Source organism: Camponotus floridanus, unplaced genomic scaffold (genome assembly GCF_003227725.1).
Source record: "Camponotus floridanus strain SB8 unplaced genomic scaffold, Cflo_v7.5 scaffold12, whole genome shotgun sequence".
Classification (NCBI taxonomy): Eukaryota; Metazoa; Arthropoda; class Insecta; order Hymenoptera; family Formicidae; genus Camponotus; species Camponotus floridanus.
This window is the reverse complement of record NW_020229237.1, coordinates 810186-827009: the sequence shown is the minus strand read 5'-3', so window position 1 is coordinate 827009 and position 16824 is coordinate 810186. Positions and strand designations below refer to the sequence as shown.

The 16824-nt window shown below is 30.8% G+C and overlaps 1 protein-coding gene across 5 annotated transcripts in view; it reads right to left on the bottom strand.

Annotated features, from left to right (window-relative positions):
• LOC105258941 (sodium/potassium/calcium exchanger Nckx30C) overlaps window positions 1-16824 on the bottom strand; it is a 54985-nt gene that overhangs the window by 34179 nt on the left and 3982 nt on the right. For 3 of the 5 annotated variants that reach the window (XM_011270533.3, XM_011270535.3, XM_011270534.3), the window contains exon 2: window positions 8253-8276. The exons of the other annotated variants lie outside the window; for them this stretch is intronic. In XM_011270533.3, the coding sequence (XP_011268835.1) occupies window positions 8253-8276 (24 nt within the window). The remainder of the gene's footprint in view (window positions 1-8252; window positions 8277-16824) is intronic. 5 annotated transcript variants of the gene reach the window in all.

Sequence of the window (16824 nt, the reverse complement as noted above, 5' to 3'; positions counted from 1 at the left end):
ATATATATATATATAAACGATTCTAATTTCACAAATCATGCATCTTCTTTTATCGGTATTAAAGAAATTATCAAAATACCTGTAAGTAATATAATGGAATTCTTCAATTTTCCGTGACTTTATTTGATTATTAAACTTTGATATCTTTGATAACATGATCAAAACTCACCTTAAGTAAATCGCAAGCTATCTTTATTGAATTTTGCTCTTCGCATTTTATGTAATAAGTAATTTTTTTCAAAATGTAAATAATTATTAATAATCTATTATAAATAATATATAAATGCCATAGAAATTATTTTTATAATAAATTAGAAAAATAGATATATCGTACGGTTATTAGCATCAATAGATATAGTAACACGATTATATTATAAAAATCTCATATTATCAAAATTTTATATAGGTTGCAGATTTTATTTTTTCCATAATTCTATATGATAAAGTTTTCGTTTTTAATAATCGTAATCGTTGATTAATAATCGTCAAATAATCGTCATATAAATTCACTTTCATAGTACATTTGTTTAGGAATAAAAGTTGGATGTAGTTTGCGTTCTATAAACAATAACTATCATTGCCAAACACACTGCTTTGCATCAAACTTACAGCTGCGCGTCAAATGCAGAGTTTAATTGTCAACACATACTGTTACAATCTTCCTGATTTCTGTTTTGCTCAATATTCGCTTCTGTATAGTTATCTTGAACTATATATAAAGTGTCTACGACATTTTAATTAGAATTATGCAAAGAGATATATGTACCTATATAAAAAAAACCGAGCTTCCTTATTTTCTAAAAAGCTTCGTCACGGATGCTTGTCATTTTGATAAAATTTGTAAGATCCGTGTTAACATAATATCGAGTATCACGTAGCTATCATCACCCTTTTACCGACAAAATTGACTTTGCACCCGTGTGCTAGTAACAGTATACTGCAGATATCGCGCTTATATATTTTCTAAAGGCTAACCCTCGTATTTTCTCCACAAATGTTAGATCGTTTTACAGACTTTTCCAAGCATTTTTATGCTAACGACGCATATCAAATTTATATTCGATAGTTATGTAACTTATCCCGATTTCATAAAATGACACGTCTATTACTAGTAAAAATGAAATAAAATGTACACAAATAGGGACATAAAATTGTACAAAATACACGACGTGAAAACAAAAATTGAAATAACTATTATTCTGTTTAATGTATATACGTGTATAAACACAGAGAAATTTTTTTATAAAAATATATATCATATAAAAAAATTTTATAGAAGAGTTTTACTTTCATTTTATCGCGATATTTTTATATTGCTTTTAAATAAATTAATATAAAAATTATTTCTATGAAATCATGTGTAAATTTGCCAATCAAGATTAATTTAAATCAATAGTACCAAAAATGATATGATTCATAATAAAGTATAAATAAAGTAGTTTTATGACGCAAGAAGAAGCACGTTAAGAGCGGATCAATGTGTTATATCGCAGAACGATGTTCTCCCAAGCGATTATCTGTTTTCCGAAGTGATAATTAATGGCCTGTTATCAGCGAATGTTATAGCTGTGTTCGAAATTGTCTATACATTAGCAATCGACAGAGATATGGTACCATCCTAAGAAGGGATGTGAAAGATAACGTTGTAATATATAACATCGTATGCGACATTATGTGATTTATTTAATTTAATGTTAAATTATAAAGTTTGTGCTTAGATTTACAAGATAAATAATACAAGATAAATAAGATCTTAAGAATTGTAATGCCAATATATATTTTTATTAAAATAGTAACGTAGTATAATATTAACGTAGGAAATTATTTTTTTTTCATGAATTTAAAGCAATATTATTGAGAGAGTATTCTAATATTAATAAATATAATTTTCGAATATTAATAAATTAAACTAAATTATATGGATAATAAACTAATATGAATAATATATTCCTATGATGATACATATTATGTTCATCTTTTATTTATATATAATTTAATATTGGAATGAATTTCGATTTTTGATAATTACAGAAATTTGATGATAATTACAGGATTGTAAGATGTAAAATTTCCACAACAACAAAATTAATGATAAAATCAACGAAAAGCATGCGTAATATCACAAATTTATTAAGGAACGTTGTCCTTCAAAAAAGTTTGAAATATTGCAGATGTATAGGATATAGAATCGACTCGTATAAGAATAATATATCTAAGAAAGAATTATTTTTCTATATTTTTCTATTTTTCTATAGAATGAAAAGAAAATGATATACGTGAAAAAAATGCTATGTCGACGGTAATTTGCTTGTAGCCGACGTATTTATTCTGGGAAATGTCACAGCTTTTTTCTTTTACGCGATACTCTCAGAGTTTCTTTTATCTCTAGTAAATTGGATCTGTTCCCGGTTGGCTTACTAACGCCGCGATTTAATTTGGCCAATGAATTAAAATCCATGATATCTCATGGAGTGAAAATATTTTCCTTTTAATCATGCAAAACGAAGATGGTTAACCTTACCGCTGGAACTACATATGACAATGATTATTTCGCATTTATATTTAACTCTCACAAAGTTTGTATTAAACTGTTATAATGTAAGAGTTAAATAAATGACATTTGTAAAAATAAAGTAATTAAAACAAATTCTTGTAACATAATATATATCTCGAGACAAAATTGAAATCTTCATGAATATTTAACAATTATAATTTACGCATATTTTTAATTTTTCAAGTAAGATATATTGAATCCAAATACATTTATTATTACATATCTGCGAAAATACTTTCATTGATGTTTCCTCTGTACATTTGAAGAATGTTTATCCTTTATCTTTTCATCATACATAAAATATTTTATTTTATAGATGGATAAAGTGAGAAGTTGCTTTAAATGGCCATATTTTATTTATGATGGCATTTACTAGCAAAAGGTCGGAATGAGTTAAAATGTATCATATTTTATTTTAATTTAATACAATCTGTAATACTATACATAATACTGTTATATGCATTTTATATTTCCATTTTATGATAATATCAAATATCTTACAAGAATGAGATAGAACGCGCATGACTTGTTTATTAAATTAAAGTTAAATCATCCGCGTCGGAAAACGAAATAAGGCTTCATGTGTGAACATGACAGATGTCGATATGACATATGCACAAATATAATTTCTCAGATTCTATTTTAAAGAGTAAGAATATGCAATGTGCATAATAATGCATGTAATTTATAAAAAAATTAATTAAACCTCGATTAATATTAAACAGTCTTTATGAAATTCAAAACAGTACATTCGTTTAATTATTGAATGAGATTACTCACAATTAAAACATATTTTAATTAAACTTGTTTCTGACAATTTATAATAATGTGCTTTATATGTATTTCGTATAATGGACCAAGTAGAATGGTTATTATTGACATAATTGCATTATTATAAATTAGCAAAATATTATATCAAAAGTCTATATATATCGTTCCTTTGATGATATTATAGTAAGAACAGAGAGACTAATACGATTGAAAGTTGAAATGTAATAAATCACTTTGAACTGGTCAGTAGCTAATAGCGAAGTATCTGAGTTCCCATATAAAATACGTCTAATATATTGGATGGTTATGTATAAAACTGATAGAACTGATAGTACTGATAGTACTGTATAGAACTGATTGATTATAACTAACAATATTTGGTAGAAATGTGAAGGGTTGTGCATCATACACGTGCATGGAATGATTAAATCTTATGATAATTTTACATAAGATGTTGGCTATCATAAATGAAAGAAAGGGAAATATTTTATAGAAATATTATATTGTTGAGAGAAACATGAAAAAATTATATTACAAAGATACTATCAACTTATGAATACTTGGAATATTTTAGAAATTGATATGTAAAAGAAAATACAAAAGTATCATTACATCACATATATGTATATGATATTATAGTCAACATCTTATATTATAGATACGTAGTTTTAAATTCCATTCTACATCATGTTATACTTCAAGTGTCATTTAGAATCTAAAATGTCATTGATGGCGTTCTTAAAAGCAAAATTAAAAAACGTCACAATAAATTCTACTTCTGCAGTTGCACATAATTTAGACATGTAAGCATAAGAATCATTGTATCAAGTTCTATTATTAACCTACTTATGCATCGTCTAGCTAGATAATTTTATCTGTGCAATTGAAGAATTAACTGTAATAAAAACGTTCAACAAAAATCAGGAAATGCGTCAGACGATAAACGATTAACAAAATTATAAGTACATGTCTGAATAATAAGATTACTTGCATGCAGCATATTAAGTTCTATGTTAGCCCTTTAAATCTTCAAATTAGCCTAGACAGCAAGATCGAAGTATTAATTTGCATGCTTAATGTGAACGAGTACTTACTCAAACAGGCTTTTATTTGAAAATATTTTCCTAATCAGCAGCTTTTACTCTCGTTGTCAACAATATTTGTCCGATAAGCATATACATATAACAATAATTGACAATCCACATTGGGGGAAAGTGAATATAATTACTATGCGATAGATTGTTAGCAATTTAATTCAGATTAATGTGAACGGCGTCAAAATTGACGCATATAAAGAAGTATGCGTGTGACAGCGTAATTTTGAAATAATAATGCGCGTAGGCAAACATATTGATAGCGCATAATAACTTACACATTCAAAATATACGCGCATAGAAAGGTCTTTTAAACTTTAATTAAATGGGCGGAGGGTGTTAAATTTAATATTTTGAGCAGTGGGTGGTGATTAATATATATTGTTTTGTAATCGAACAACTTATAGTATTCGCATAATATATCGATAATTTCCTATGACATTATAATAATTTCCGATATGACATTATCAACGCGCTATCACTTCATATGTATACGAGAACTATTCAAAAATCAATATCTGGTAAGCTTGCAAAATAAAACGAGAAACAGAAAAACACTTTATTATACACAAAAATTATTTATATATTTTCACTACAATTTTTTGACATGATCGTCATCCGAATTAAGGTATTTGTCACGAGGCACAAGCTTTTGTACCCTTATCAAAGTATTCCAAACTGGAAATCTCAATCAACTTCTAACTGTTCATCGCTGCCTTCAAATTGTTTCTAGTCACACTTTCATGTGTGTGAACAGATAAAAGTGACGTGGTGCAAGATTCGAGCTGTAGAAAAGATGATCGAATTCCCATTGCACTGCTCTAGAGATTTCTTGATCATCGAGTTCGGACTTTGCACTAATAATGAGTGACTTTCATCTGTTCAAAATGCATAAAAGTATAGCATAAGGAGTGCAGCGATTCGAGGACAACGAGAACTGATGAACTTTTCGGAGTAGATTGAAATTCTAATTTGGCGACACACTGTACTTTAATGAGGACTTACAAAAGCTTGTACAACACTATGACAAGTGTTTCAATGGATGATGATGATGTCGAAAAATAGTATATATATAAGTAATTTATTTCTACTAAAATATCTTTCCTGTTTTTTGTTTTATCTTACAAACTTATTAATTCCCGAATAATTATCGATACTCAAAAAAGAAAACTAAAATAAACATACTGCATTTAATAATAGAAAGCAACGAGATAATAAACTTTATTAACATTGTAACTTTTGAATCGTGCAATGTATATGATGAGTCTGCGTTTTAATTAAAAAATGCTAAAAGAAAGACTATAAAAAAATACATTTAGAATATTATGATACAATAATAGATCCTACATAATGAAAGCTGTTATTATAACATACGAGTATCATGATACGATAATAGATCTTATCTAAAAATGCACGACGCTTTTAACATCAAAACATTCGGACTAAATGTTTGGCTACAATTGTGCAAAATTAATGAACGCTGGTGATACATATCACACCGATATATATATATAAGCAGCGATTGCCATTTCGATTGAGTAGAGCCACTCGAAAGCCTCAGATTGGAAGAAGTTTACGGCAACTACGGCTACTTTAGCGTGCAAAACTAGCCAGAGTCCCGAAGTCTTTCGCTTTGAATCGGTTATTCCAGCCGAGTCGATAGAGTCGCAATTACACAACTTTTACTTCCGACCTAGTTTGCGCTTCGTATAAAATCATTTCGCGAGGAGGATAATGAACAATAATCGCGAACAAATCTCTGACAAATTCTATTCTGTGCCTCTTACGTTATTGATCAATCTTTCTAATATTGCAAACGGTCGTCATATGTACAGAACGCTTTTACATTTATTAGATTTGAGTTCGATAAATGTGATTGTATCGCTAAAACAAGGCATGACGAATCGTTATTGCACATGACAGTTCAGATTTTTATAACTGAACTAACACAATCGTCACACTCTTTAATAACTTTCAATTTCTAAAATAGCTAGACGAGAAGATTCGTGTTTAATCATGAAATAAGTTTCCATGAATAACAACACATGATCTCATTCTAAAAACTCGGTCGCACGTTGGTCTAATATGATCTAAAGATTAAAAAATTCAAAGCAAAACTCGTTTCTCTGGCAACGTCTATCTGGCTCATAGATTCATTAGAACGAAATTCTTCTGCGGAAGTTTCGCTTCAACATAATTATGGTTGGTACTAGATAATGATAGTTTGTATAATAGCAAAAAAAAAGTAAAGATTAATTTCGAAGACTGCAGGAGATTTCCTCCGATCAGCTCGACAATTCAATTATCCGAGCGATTGGATTTTCCGCACCGTCTCCATCAGAAGTAAATTATTTCGTATTACAGGGAGCAACGGAAGATCCATTGCATCCTGTGATGTATAACGAATGATTCAATGTTATGGCATACACAAGAACAAACACTGTTTGCACTTTACAGCTGATGCATTCTTTACGTATCACGATTTTGGGTCGTTTCAAAAATTGATACTGATAATCCAGGATTTATCAAAGTGAGTTGAGATTATCGAAGCTGTAGATGGTTAGAATGATATTCACGTCATCCGGCTGTTGTTCCATTTTATATCAGAGATCAATTAATATGAGCTTTTATCGATCACACGAAATTTCGCTGACTATTCACTGAAATTCTGCGACGAATTATTTTTAAAAATTCTACTTCTAATATTTACATGATCTTTAGCTTAATCAAGTGTTAAGTTAAATATTGTATCGATTAAGCAGGCAAATGTTTTTGCGTATAACTGTATGTATTTCTAAATGCTGTACGTATATTTTCGTCTTTAATTAAATGTCATCTATTTTATAATCGATATCCGTTTTAGTGTCAGATCTATTAAAAATTTAATCGACAGGATATAGAAAGTATTGCAAGTCTTTTGTCATCAGCAATTAATTATAAGTGATTCTATTGTAAACAAAAAATGTATATAACTTATTAATAAAATATAACAAGAGTTATTTAATATCAAATAAGTTATGGGATTGTGAAAGCTATTGATATAAATCAAATTTCGGATACTTAGAATGTTTTTGAAGAACGAATTTAGAAAACTCTGCTCGATCTTGATAGAATTTGTTAAAAGTTGGTATACGAGTATCGCATAAAAATCGTTGCTGCACTTTCGCAAAGTTTAAAGGTTCAATTTCTAAACTTCTCAGTTTCTTCATCCAACTGGGAGCTTACCTTACATCATCCAAAAGCACTATTCTCTTTGCAAGATACACCATAATATTAGTCATAAAAAGTACATAATGTTGTTTGACGCTGTAAGCTAAGGAACAATAATACCTGCAGTTAAAACCATTTCAATATTACTCAATCGTAAATACATATATTTGTGCGAAATCTTGTTTAAATTTTATATTCTTATAATATTTATATATATATTTTTAATATATTTAAAATTTTTAAATCACATTATATACGCTATACACAGGACATGTTTTAAGAATAAGACTGTGGTTTTCTACACATGTAACATGATGCAGCTGATAATAATTTATTAGGAAAAATATCATCAAAATATTATTTTGATCCATATCAACCTTTTCTCGTAGATTTCTCAAGCAATCTCACATAGAATTAATTTTTATTTTATTTTATTTCAAACAAAATTGAATATTCACTATTAAAAGTTATCTGCTCCAACCTACACATATTACGAGAAAGGTTAATAATGATTTCATCAATTTAAGATAAGAATGGTGACAGAAATGTAAAAAGATGTATAAAATATATGCATGTAAAAAGTATCGGAAACAGGAAGGAAGAGAAAGAAACATGCGACTCACCAATGCCTGGGCGGCGCTCTGGTGCTGCAAGCAAGAAACATTCAGTTACAATCACAATAACAACAATCAATTAATGTTTCTTAGCTAGCTCGTGAGAACACTAGTAACAAACAGTTCAACAATAATGCAGTGCTTACGAAAGCTTAAACACATCGACTGGTACATAGATAACACTGAGAAAAGTATGCGAAGCCGTAGAAGCCAGTCACAAATTTGCAAGTTATGATTTACATATTATATGGAAAGTTTCAAACGAGAAATTATAATAACACTTTTGAGATAACGAGAAATTCGTGACTTGGGCTATCTCGATTACATATTTTTCCAAGTACAATTCTTTCCTCAGAATGCGACTGCACGTTGCAAGCTTACATAATGCACAAGTTTCGTTTTAATAAAATATGTATGTCGCATGTATAATATTATTGTTGCAGCTTTGAACAATGCGGAGCAACAGTAATAATAAACGAATTTCGATCTGTCGATTGCGCAAATTTTTTGAGAGAAAAAAAAATCGAATTTCCTATCTTCAAAATCATAGAGAAATTTTTCAGAAGCACATGCCTATTCATCAAAAAATCTTTAGTAAATTTTTTCATATTTATTTATTTATTACCAAGAGAAATTGCACGAGAAATATTAGCTCTATAGTGATTAAAATAAATAAACGCCATCTCAGTATTATAACTATAGCTGTAATATATAATAAACTTTTAGTAGGCCAATTGTTTATCACGTATCTCGCACGACTTTTCGTTTTATTTCCGTGTGAATGTATCATGTGTTCATGTATGTTGTGCACAGTTTGCGAGTTACATAAAAAAATATTTGTTCGCGCAAGCGATGCTGTCACAAGCAGACCATTGTGTAACTCGTTTCGAGATTTAGTGTTCTTCGCGTAAAAGAGAAAATCGAAAGTAGCGTTTATCGCGGCAATAGAATGGGAAAGCATCGCGAGATGTGACATGCATGTGATATAAAGAGATGTACGATGATTTGAAAAATGTAAAAACAAATATAACGCACTTCGATCCGAAGCACGTCGTTAGAGTTAGAACTCGCGACGCAAAGTGATGTCGACCGATGTCAAACGATGTAGAAAACATTGGATTGACATTTAATTAAACCACTTGTCTTGAGAAATGAATTTCACGTAGTCGCAAACGCGTAATAGCCTCGTGGCAATTTATTGTCACTTTTAGAAGAGTGAAGGAGTTTAGGAGGAGAAGTTAGTAAACAATGAATGTCACATCACAAGAATAAAATAATATCGCTTGACACTAAGCGACGCAAAGTATCTGCTTGCGAATGAATTAACATTCTATATTGACATTTATTTCTAATTGGATGTAATCCTATTACAAACTTATTATGTTCGTTGTCGAAAAGTACGCTTCGATTTTTATGTATAAATTCCATTACGATAAAATGATTATTCCTGATATACAGTTTTCATGCTTTTCTCTATTATGCTGCTATTAAAATTAAAACGTAATAATAATATTATCAATATTAATATTGAGTGCTTTAGCAATAAAATATTATTTTCTTATATTTTAAATATTTGATTTGAAAATATGTGAAAAACATTTCAAAGATTATCGAGTTAGGGAATATCATAAATTTTGAATTGTCGCAACACATGCAATGCAATAAAATAATGAAGGCTTCTTGGCAAAATTTAATTAGTATTCATGAGAATTAAAATAATAGATAACTGTAAACGTTTCATAATTAATGTGATTAATCATAACGTCTGTGAGAAAGGAGAAATAAACGTTAAACTGGCTTTTATAAGAAGTAATAACTATATCGAATTTTGCTCTTTTTTCTGGTATAATAATGTTACTAATAATCGTATTGTACATTGATAAATCTTTTTATTATTTATCACTAGTAACGAAGATTTAACAATTTAATAGGGAAGAAAGAGGAAACGTTGTTGCGATATTGACGTTAACGCGCAAAATGAGACTTGTTTACAATATAGTCTGAAGTAACCGGTTACAAAAAAATACTAAAGCATATTATAATATTTCACAATGATAAAATCGATGAGTTACTCTGTAATAAACTGAGAGTAAAGAGAGATAGTCAGGTGAAAAAAATATAATAAAGGGATAAATGTAGAAAATATGATAGACAAATATTTATATATTTCATGAAACGAACGTATTCTAAACAATTTTTTATCATCATGTTTGGCCGGTAAAATTATATTTCTTTTCAAAAAAAAAAGGGAAATTATTACGCGTATAAATTCATTTTTGATTAATTCTCGGTCTTTTCTAAGCGCCGATCTTGAGGATAATCTCGAATGAAATAAACGATCGGATTGGAATCCCTACGTGGAATCGATATGGTCATCAACGTGAAAAATACGAAGAACAGGCAATCGTACCGAACGATAGATTACGAGGAAGCAATAAAATCCTTTAGTCACGTCCTCGATCAGAATTTCTCTCTCGCGATATCACGTGAAGAAAATCAGCGATTAATCGAATCACGTTTACATAATATGATTCGTCCTAAGTGCGGCAAGCGATTATTAGGCATTTTACTTAATATATCTTACGCTGGATGACTACATAAAATCGACAAAGTAAAAGCTAAAATGGTGTTTGGAACCTCCTTAATTAAATAAAGGTGGCATTCATAGAGACTGCATGCTAAGATTAATGTGTCATCTTGAAGCTTTAGTATGAACCAAGTACGAGATGTATTGTGTTACAAGCTTAATTTCTCTACAACCAACGTCAAAGCGTATGAACAAAATGCAAATTCATGAAGAAACGATGGATCTACTTTCTTACTCGCTTCTAAAAATCTGATTGTGGGAATAATTGAATTAAAATTCTTATTTTATACTAATAATTTATGTGATTTATCTTCTAATATAATTTTATATTTTCTGAAGGAAAGAAAAAGAGTGAAATACACGACAAGCGAGATACGATGATGAAAATATTTAGAATATTAAAAATGCGGGGATTTTCTATATATTGTACATTTTAACATTTTACGAATGCGTTTCGTACACGAGAATAATGTATAAGTTCTTAATAAGATATTAACCTTATGAAATTCCTTTTCATTAAAAGATTACAGCGATTAAACGCATTGCGCGCAAAATTCCTCTATGTTTAAGAGTAAGAGAAGGTGTGAGAATAATGTTGACCTATATCGGGCCTCACGGAAGTGCTATATGTGTCACTTCGGAAGTAGAACCATCACTTTGCGGCCGGTAAAATTGCGTTCCAAGCGCGACTCGAGCTCTAACAATTACCGGTGATCCAGTTGAACCATGTTTGCAGACTTACATACAATTTAATTCAGCACGCTTCTATACGATTACACTTTTCAATGTCCATCATCTTACTTCTCTCGCTTCAAGGCTTTTATCCTTCTAAATTAGATCCTTCAAAAGCGATCTAATTCTCGACTATGCGGTACGAATGCTTCCTCCTTCCTCTTCTTCGTTTTCCAAGACAAAGGAGCAGATTATGACGGAAGATTTACGATAGTAATTATAAAGGTAAGTAATTATTAAGGTTGATCGCGAGCACATCGATCAGGCCGACGTATTCCACGCGGAATAACATAATAACATTTCGAATGCAGTTCAGTACGAGTGTTAAGAGAGAAGATGTTTCCATTTGTAAAGTGCTCAAGAACGCGATGATCGCATGCATTTTAATCGATGTTATTAAATAACATGGATATTACGAGTGACGTTAGATGATATATTGTATGTCCCAGCAATCCGATTATTGCATGAACTTTTATATTCTACTATGATTTATTTGATAGAATACTTCCAAGTTTTATTATGATTTAATATACGGCTTTCAAGTACTACCTGCGCAGTACCTTCGGTATTTTTCTTACAGATCCAATAAAGTTTAATGATAATATTGCGACACACGAACCTATCGCAATTAAACGATCGGCATTATATACAAGCTTTTGAAATCAGTAATGAAATTAACTCGTTGTGATTTTGCTCTTAAAGTATAAAGCCAAGCAAATGTCTAAACTGATGTAGATGAGCGTTTAAATATGTTCAAATACGTTTAAATATTAAGAATCGGAAGAGAATGAGCTTTCAGCTGTCCGTATTCGTGAAAGTTCAAGTACTTTCAAGTATTAATACTCCTAATTGAGCCGAAAATTCGAAACTTTTGTAACGATCGTGTCATTATTTCGCTATAACCACGTTCCACTTAGTGCGACACTTATTCCAATGCTATTACAGTTGACCCAGCGGGCTGACGAATCTACGAATTATTGTTCAATTTGCTCGACAAGGCCGCGCATCCTCGATTTCCATATTTCGTAAAAGCTCTCGTCGTGTCATGTCAAAAATTTTTCTGCGTCAAAAGTCATCGAGAGAATGGAGAGCCGCGATATTTCGACAATAATTCCATACTTTGGAGTATTCTGTTTCCATTACTATGAGAATCTTTTATGAATAGAGAGAATTTCGGAGGTGTCTTCATTCACAAAATGTTAGTTTAGAAAAATTTCAAATTTTCTAACTTATCATTACGTGCCTCGAACTAATAAATATTCATTTTATAATTAATGTCTATATTAATTTTACAATTAATGTTGTTATGTATGATTACTAAGATAATCATAGAATAATTTGTAATATTTAATTTCGAGTAATATTTAAATATTTCGAGTAATATTTGAATATTTCTCTTTCTAGATTTGACGAAAAACAGATTATTTTTAATGATAAGGTATAGTAACTATGTACGCGATATTTTAGTGAGATCTTTGAAACAAGATGAGAATGGCATTGTTCTAAAAAAAGATTAAAGAAATATATGCTCGATGTGCAATACACAAAGGAGATACATACTCAGTGTTCGGCAGAAAAGTGGGTCGAGGTTTTATTATACAAAAAACCAATAGTTATAGTTATTAATTATTATGCGCCATATGTATATATGTATACATACATGACAAAGATGCAGGACGATCAACACGTCAGTAGTATTAATATTTTAATATTGTATTTATGTATATTTAGAATTGTACAGATGTATATTAAAAAAATTTTTGTCGATCAAATGTAGGAATCTATTGTTGGGATAAATGTCCGTGTTAAATATACGTATGTAAATAATTAATTGTATCGAAAGTAGTTACGGTTATCCATTGTATAAATTATTACAACGAGAGAAAAGCAGAGATAGCGGCTGTAAAAAAAGCCATGCTTAGTTGCGCGCGCATAACGTGTTAATAATTAGATCGATGTGCTCATTTACTATATTTACAAACTCATAATCCGTTACGGTGCGATGAACGATTAAACAAAAGGAGCGTGTGATTTAACGTGCATGAGTACACACTGTTCACATTCCAGAAATGTCGAAAAATTATACTTTATATCATAAAATGTCTTTAATTAAATTAAACAACGGGCGAATTATTCGGGTAGGATTACTTCAATATTTCAAAAGAATTACACGGATAGTTTTTATAAAATTTAGAATAATTTATAAAATATTTCATATTAATTATATTATATAATTAAAGAAACTGAATATTGATATAAATTGGATAAAATAAAATCTTTTATCTTTTATCTCTTCTATAAAAGACTCTTTCATGTTGTATGGTAAACAAAATTTTAAATACTGTGGAGAGGATAAAAGATACCGGTTAAGATAAACAATTTCTTAAAGCTATTAATCTGAATCTATTATAATTTATAAACATTTTTTATACAAAGCGTTAAAAATTGTTGGAATATTATTCACAATAATTCTCCTTTTTCTTTAACTGCGTTAAATATCATTCTTATTTATTTTTTAACACCTAGGAAACATGCTAAACGTCAGTTATCTTTTTCGATATTTCATATATATTCAGTGTAATGTTACGAGATATAAAGGAATGTATTTATACACACGCGCGCACATACACACACACACACACACACACACACGTGTGTGTGTATATATGTGCGCGCGTGTGTATAAATACATTCCTTTTAACAATGCTCTGTGAAAATGCATCTAATAAATGTTAAAACAGACATGTTTACAACGTCTAGCGTACGTCTAAGCCAAAATTTAATAACGATTAACGAGCTCGCGTTTCAGACACGAACCGTAGAACATCCGAGGGTTCCGCTCAAGCTGATGACTAAATTCGTGCTATCTCGCCTGTAAATTCTTTTTTCCCGTCCATCCCTCCCGTGTACATCGGCGCATTATATAATGCTCCCCCGCGTGTATATACGTCCCATCGGTCTTTATAACTCGGCGAAAGGAACGAGCGAAGCGGACTGAAACGTCGACGGTTGCACGCGGTCGGGCGTTCGCCGAGACTGGAAGCGTGTGGAAGAGCCTCTGTCGAATCGATTCGACGATGGGTGGAGAGGGCCACGGCGCACACTGCAATGCCGTAACTCCTCGGGGTGAGATTCCGAAAGCCAAAAACTAAAGACCGGTGCAGACCTTCTTTGAAAGCTCCGGCAAAAGGAGGCGTGAGAAATCACCGGTAACGAGAACCGTCGTCGCGACAAGCGTTCATCCAGCGAAATTATCGGACTTGGCGTTCCTATAAATCTTTCGTGGAATTTAAAATACCATCCCCTACCTCTCGCGAATGTATCAGCCCCGTGGCGACCGTATTAATTAAGCCTTTAATCATTCTATTGCCAACCGCCGCCTCTTGCATATTTCGCACGAGGCTTGCACGCGACATTATTCTGCGGAAAGAACAATAAGGCTAATAACGACCAATTTAAAAGTTCAATTGGTATACGCGATGCCGCGTGTATAAATTCATGCTCGTCTCTCTCTCTCTCTCTCTCTCTCTCTCTCTCTCTCTCTCTCTCTCTCTCTCTCTCTCTCTCGGTTGGATGATATCTATTTTAATAAAACCAATGCGAGATACGTCGCGCTGGAATTTTTCCCTAAGATGAGTCAAAGTTACATTAATATCAATGATGTTATATCAATTTCATAGAAATGATTACGCGCATATAGGAATATGTAACAGTTACTATCTTCATTAGCATTAAGATAATTTATATTACTACAAATATACTGTTATTCCGTATATTTTGTGATTGTACGAATGATAGCAGATATCATTTCTAGCACATAATCTCGATCATCACAACACTATATTACACGCAAAATTAGTTGAATACACTTGATATTAATAGACGCAACGATATCAACGTCTAATTATAATCTCGGACGCACGTTCATCGTACGCGCGGTAGAAAAGAAACTTTTAAGCGCATCGACTGATAGTAACACTTTGCACGCGAGGTATTAAGCGCCATATTAACCGTAATATGCGTATAAAATGAGAAACAGTGATTACCTGTGTGTAACGGTATCATATCTGTTATTATTAATTGATCCACTCGTTTAAGTCATAGAATTTTAAAATTCATGTATATAAATATCTATAATGCAATAATCCTGTGATACTATCGTTTAATTATAATGTATTTGAAGGTAATTTATACGAAAATGTGCTATGAAGTAAAATTATTAATATTATTAATATTAGTGAGATTAATTTGCAATATTCTACATACTGTAATTGTTTACAGAAATGATCTAAATAACGCGTCTCTAATAAATTTAATCAAACACATGCAATTTCAGAAATCGTTCAATCATTTGTCAGTCAGCTGCAATTATAGTTATATCGGAGCTGTTGCCTTCTCATAATCACCTTCTAGTAATCAACGCCAGCAAGAGAAATATTTTTCACATTCTCGGCATTCCACGTGATTGACAGAAAAGCATTTCCGTACTTTGAAATATTAGCGACAAAAGTAAAAGTAGTACGAGTCTGCGAATTGAACAATTCTGCCAATCGATATCGCGTCAATATTGCTTTCACCGAACTTTTGTATTCTTACTTTTCATTGACAAATGATCATCGCTTTGTAAAAATAAAAGATAAATTTCAGTTAAGCCTTCCTGAATGTCGTGACGTAAACGACACCGGAGGGAAATGAATAATGGCGAAACAAATGCCGCGTCTCAACTTCGAAGAAGCGGATTGAGTATTTCTGAATTACGTATCTTCTCCCAGTATTTTTTAATACTTCGGATATTTTAAAGCTATTTCATTATTTATTATCTCAAAACTGCTCCATTATCATTATGTGCTGTAAATTAAAAAAAAGAATACCTTGGCGCCAATAAAATTTATGGATATATTCTGTACATCATATATTCATAAATGCGTGTTTTAATAATTGAAATATAAGAACTGAGCATAGTATAAAACGTGATCTGTTTGATTTCACTCACATTTTTTAATTGAGAACATTTTTTTATATACATTATATGTGTCTATGTGTATATAATATATGCAAGATTCCGTGAACGCACGATTATCAGAGTAATAATCTCTTGAATAACAATTTCTATCTTAATTACATTTTTTTGTTCTACACACTTTAAAATTTGTGTGTATGTGTATATGTGTATATGCGAGTATGTTTGTGTATGAAAGGAGGATTCTTTAAAATATTTTAAAAACTATTTTTTCTCGAATTCTTATATGTACTATATGTATA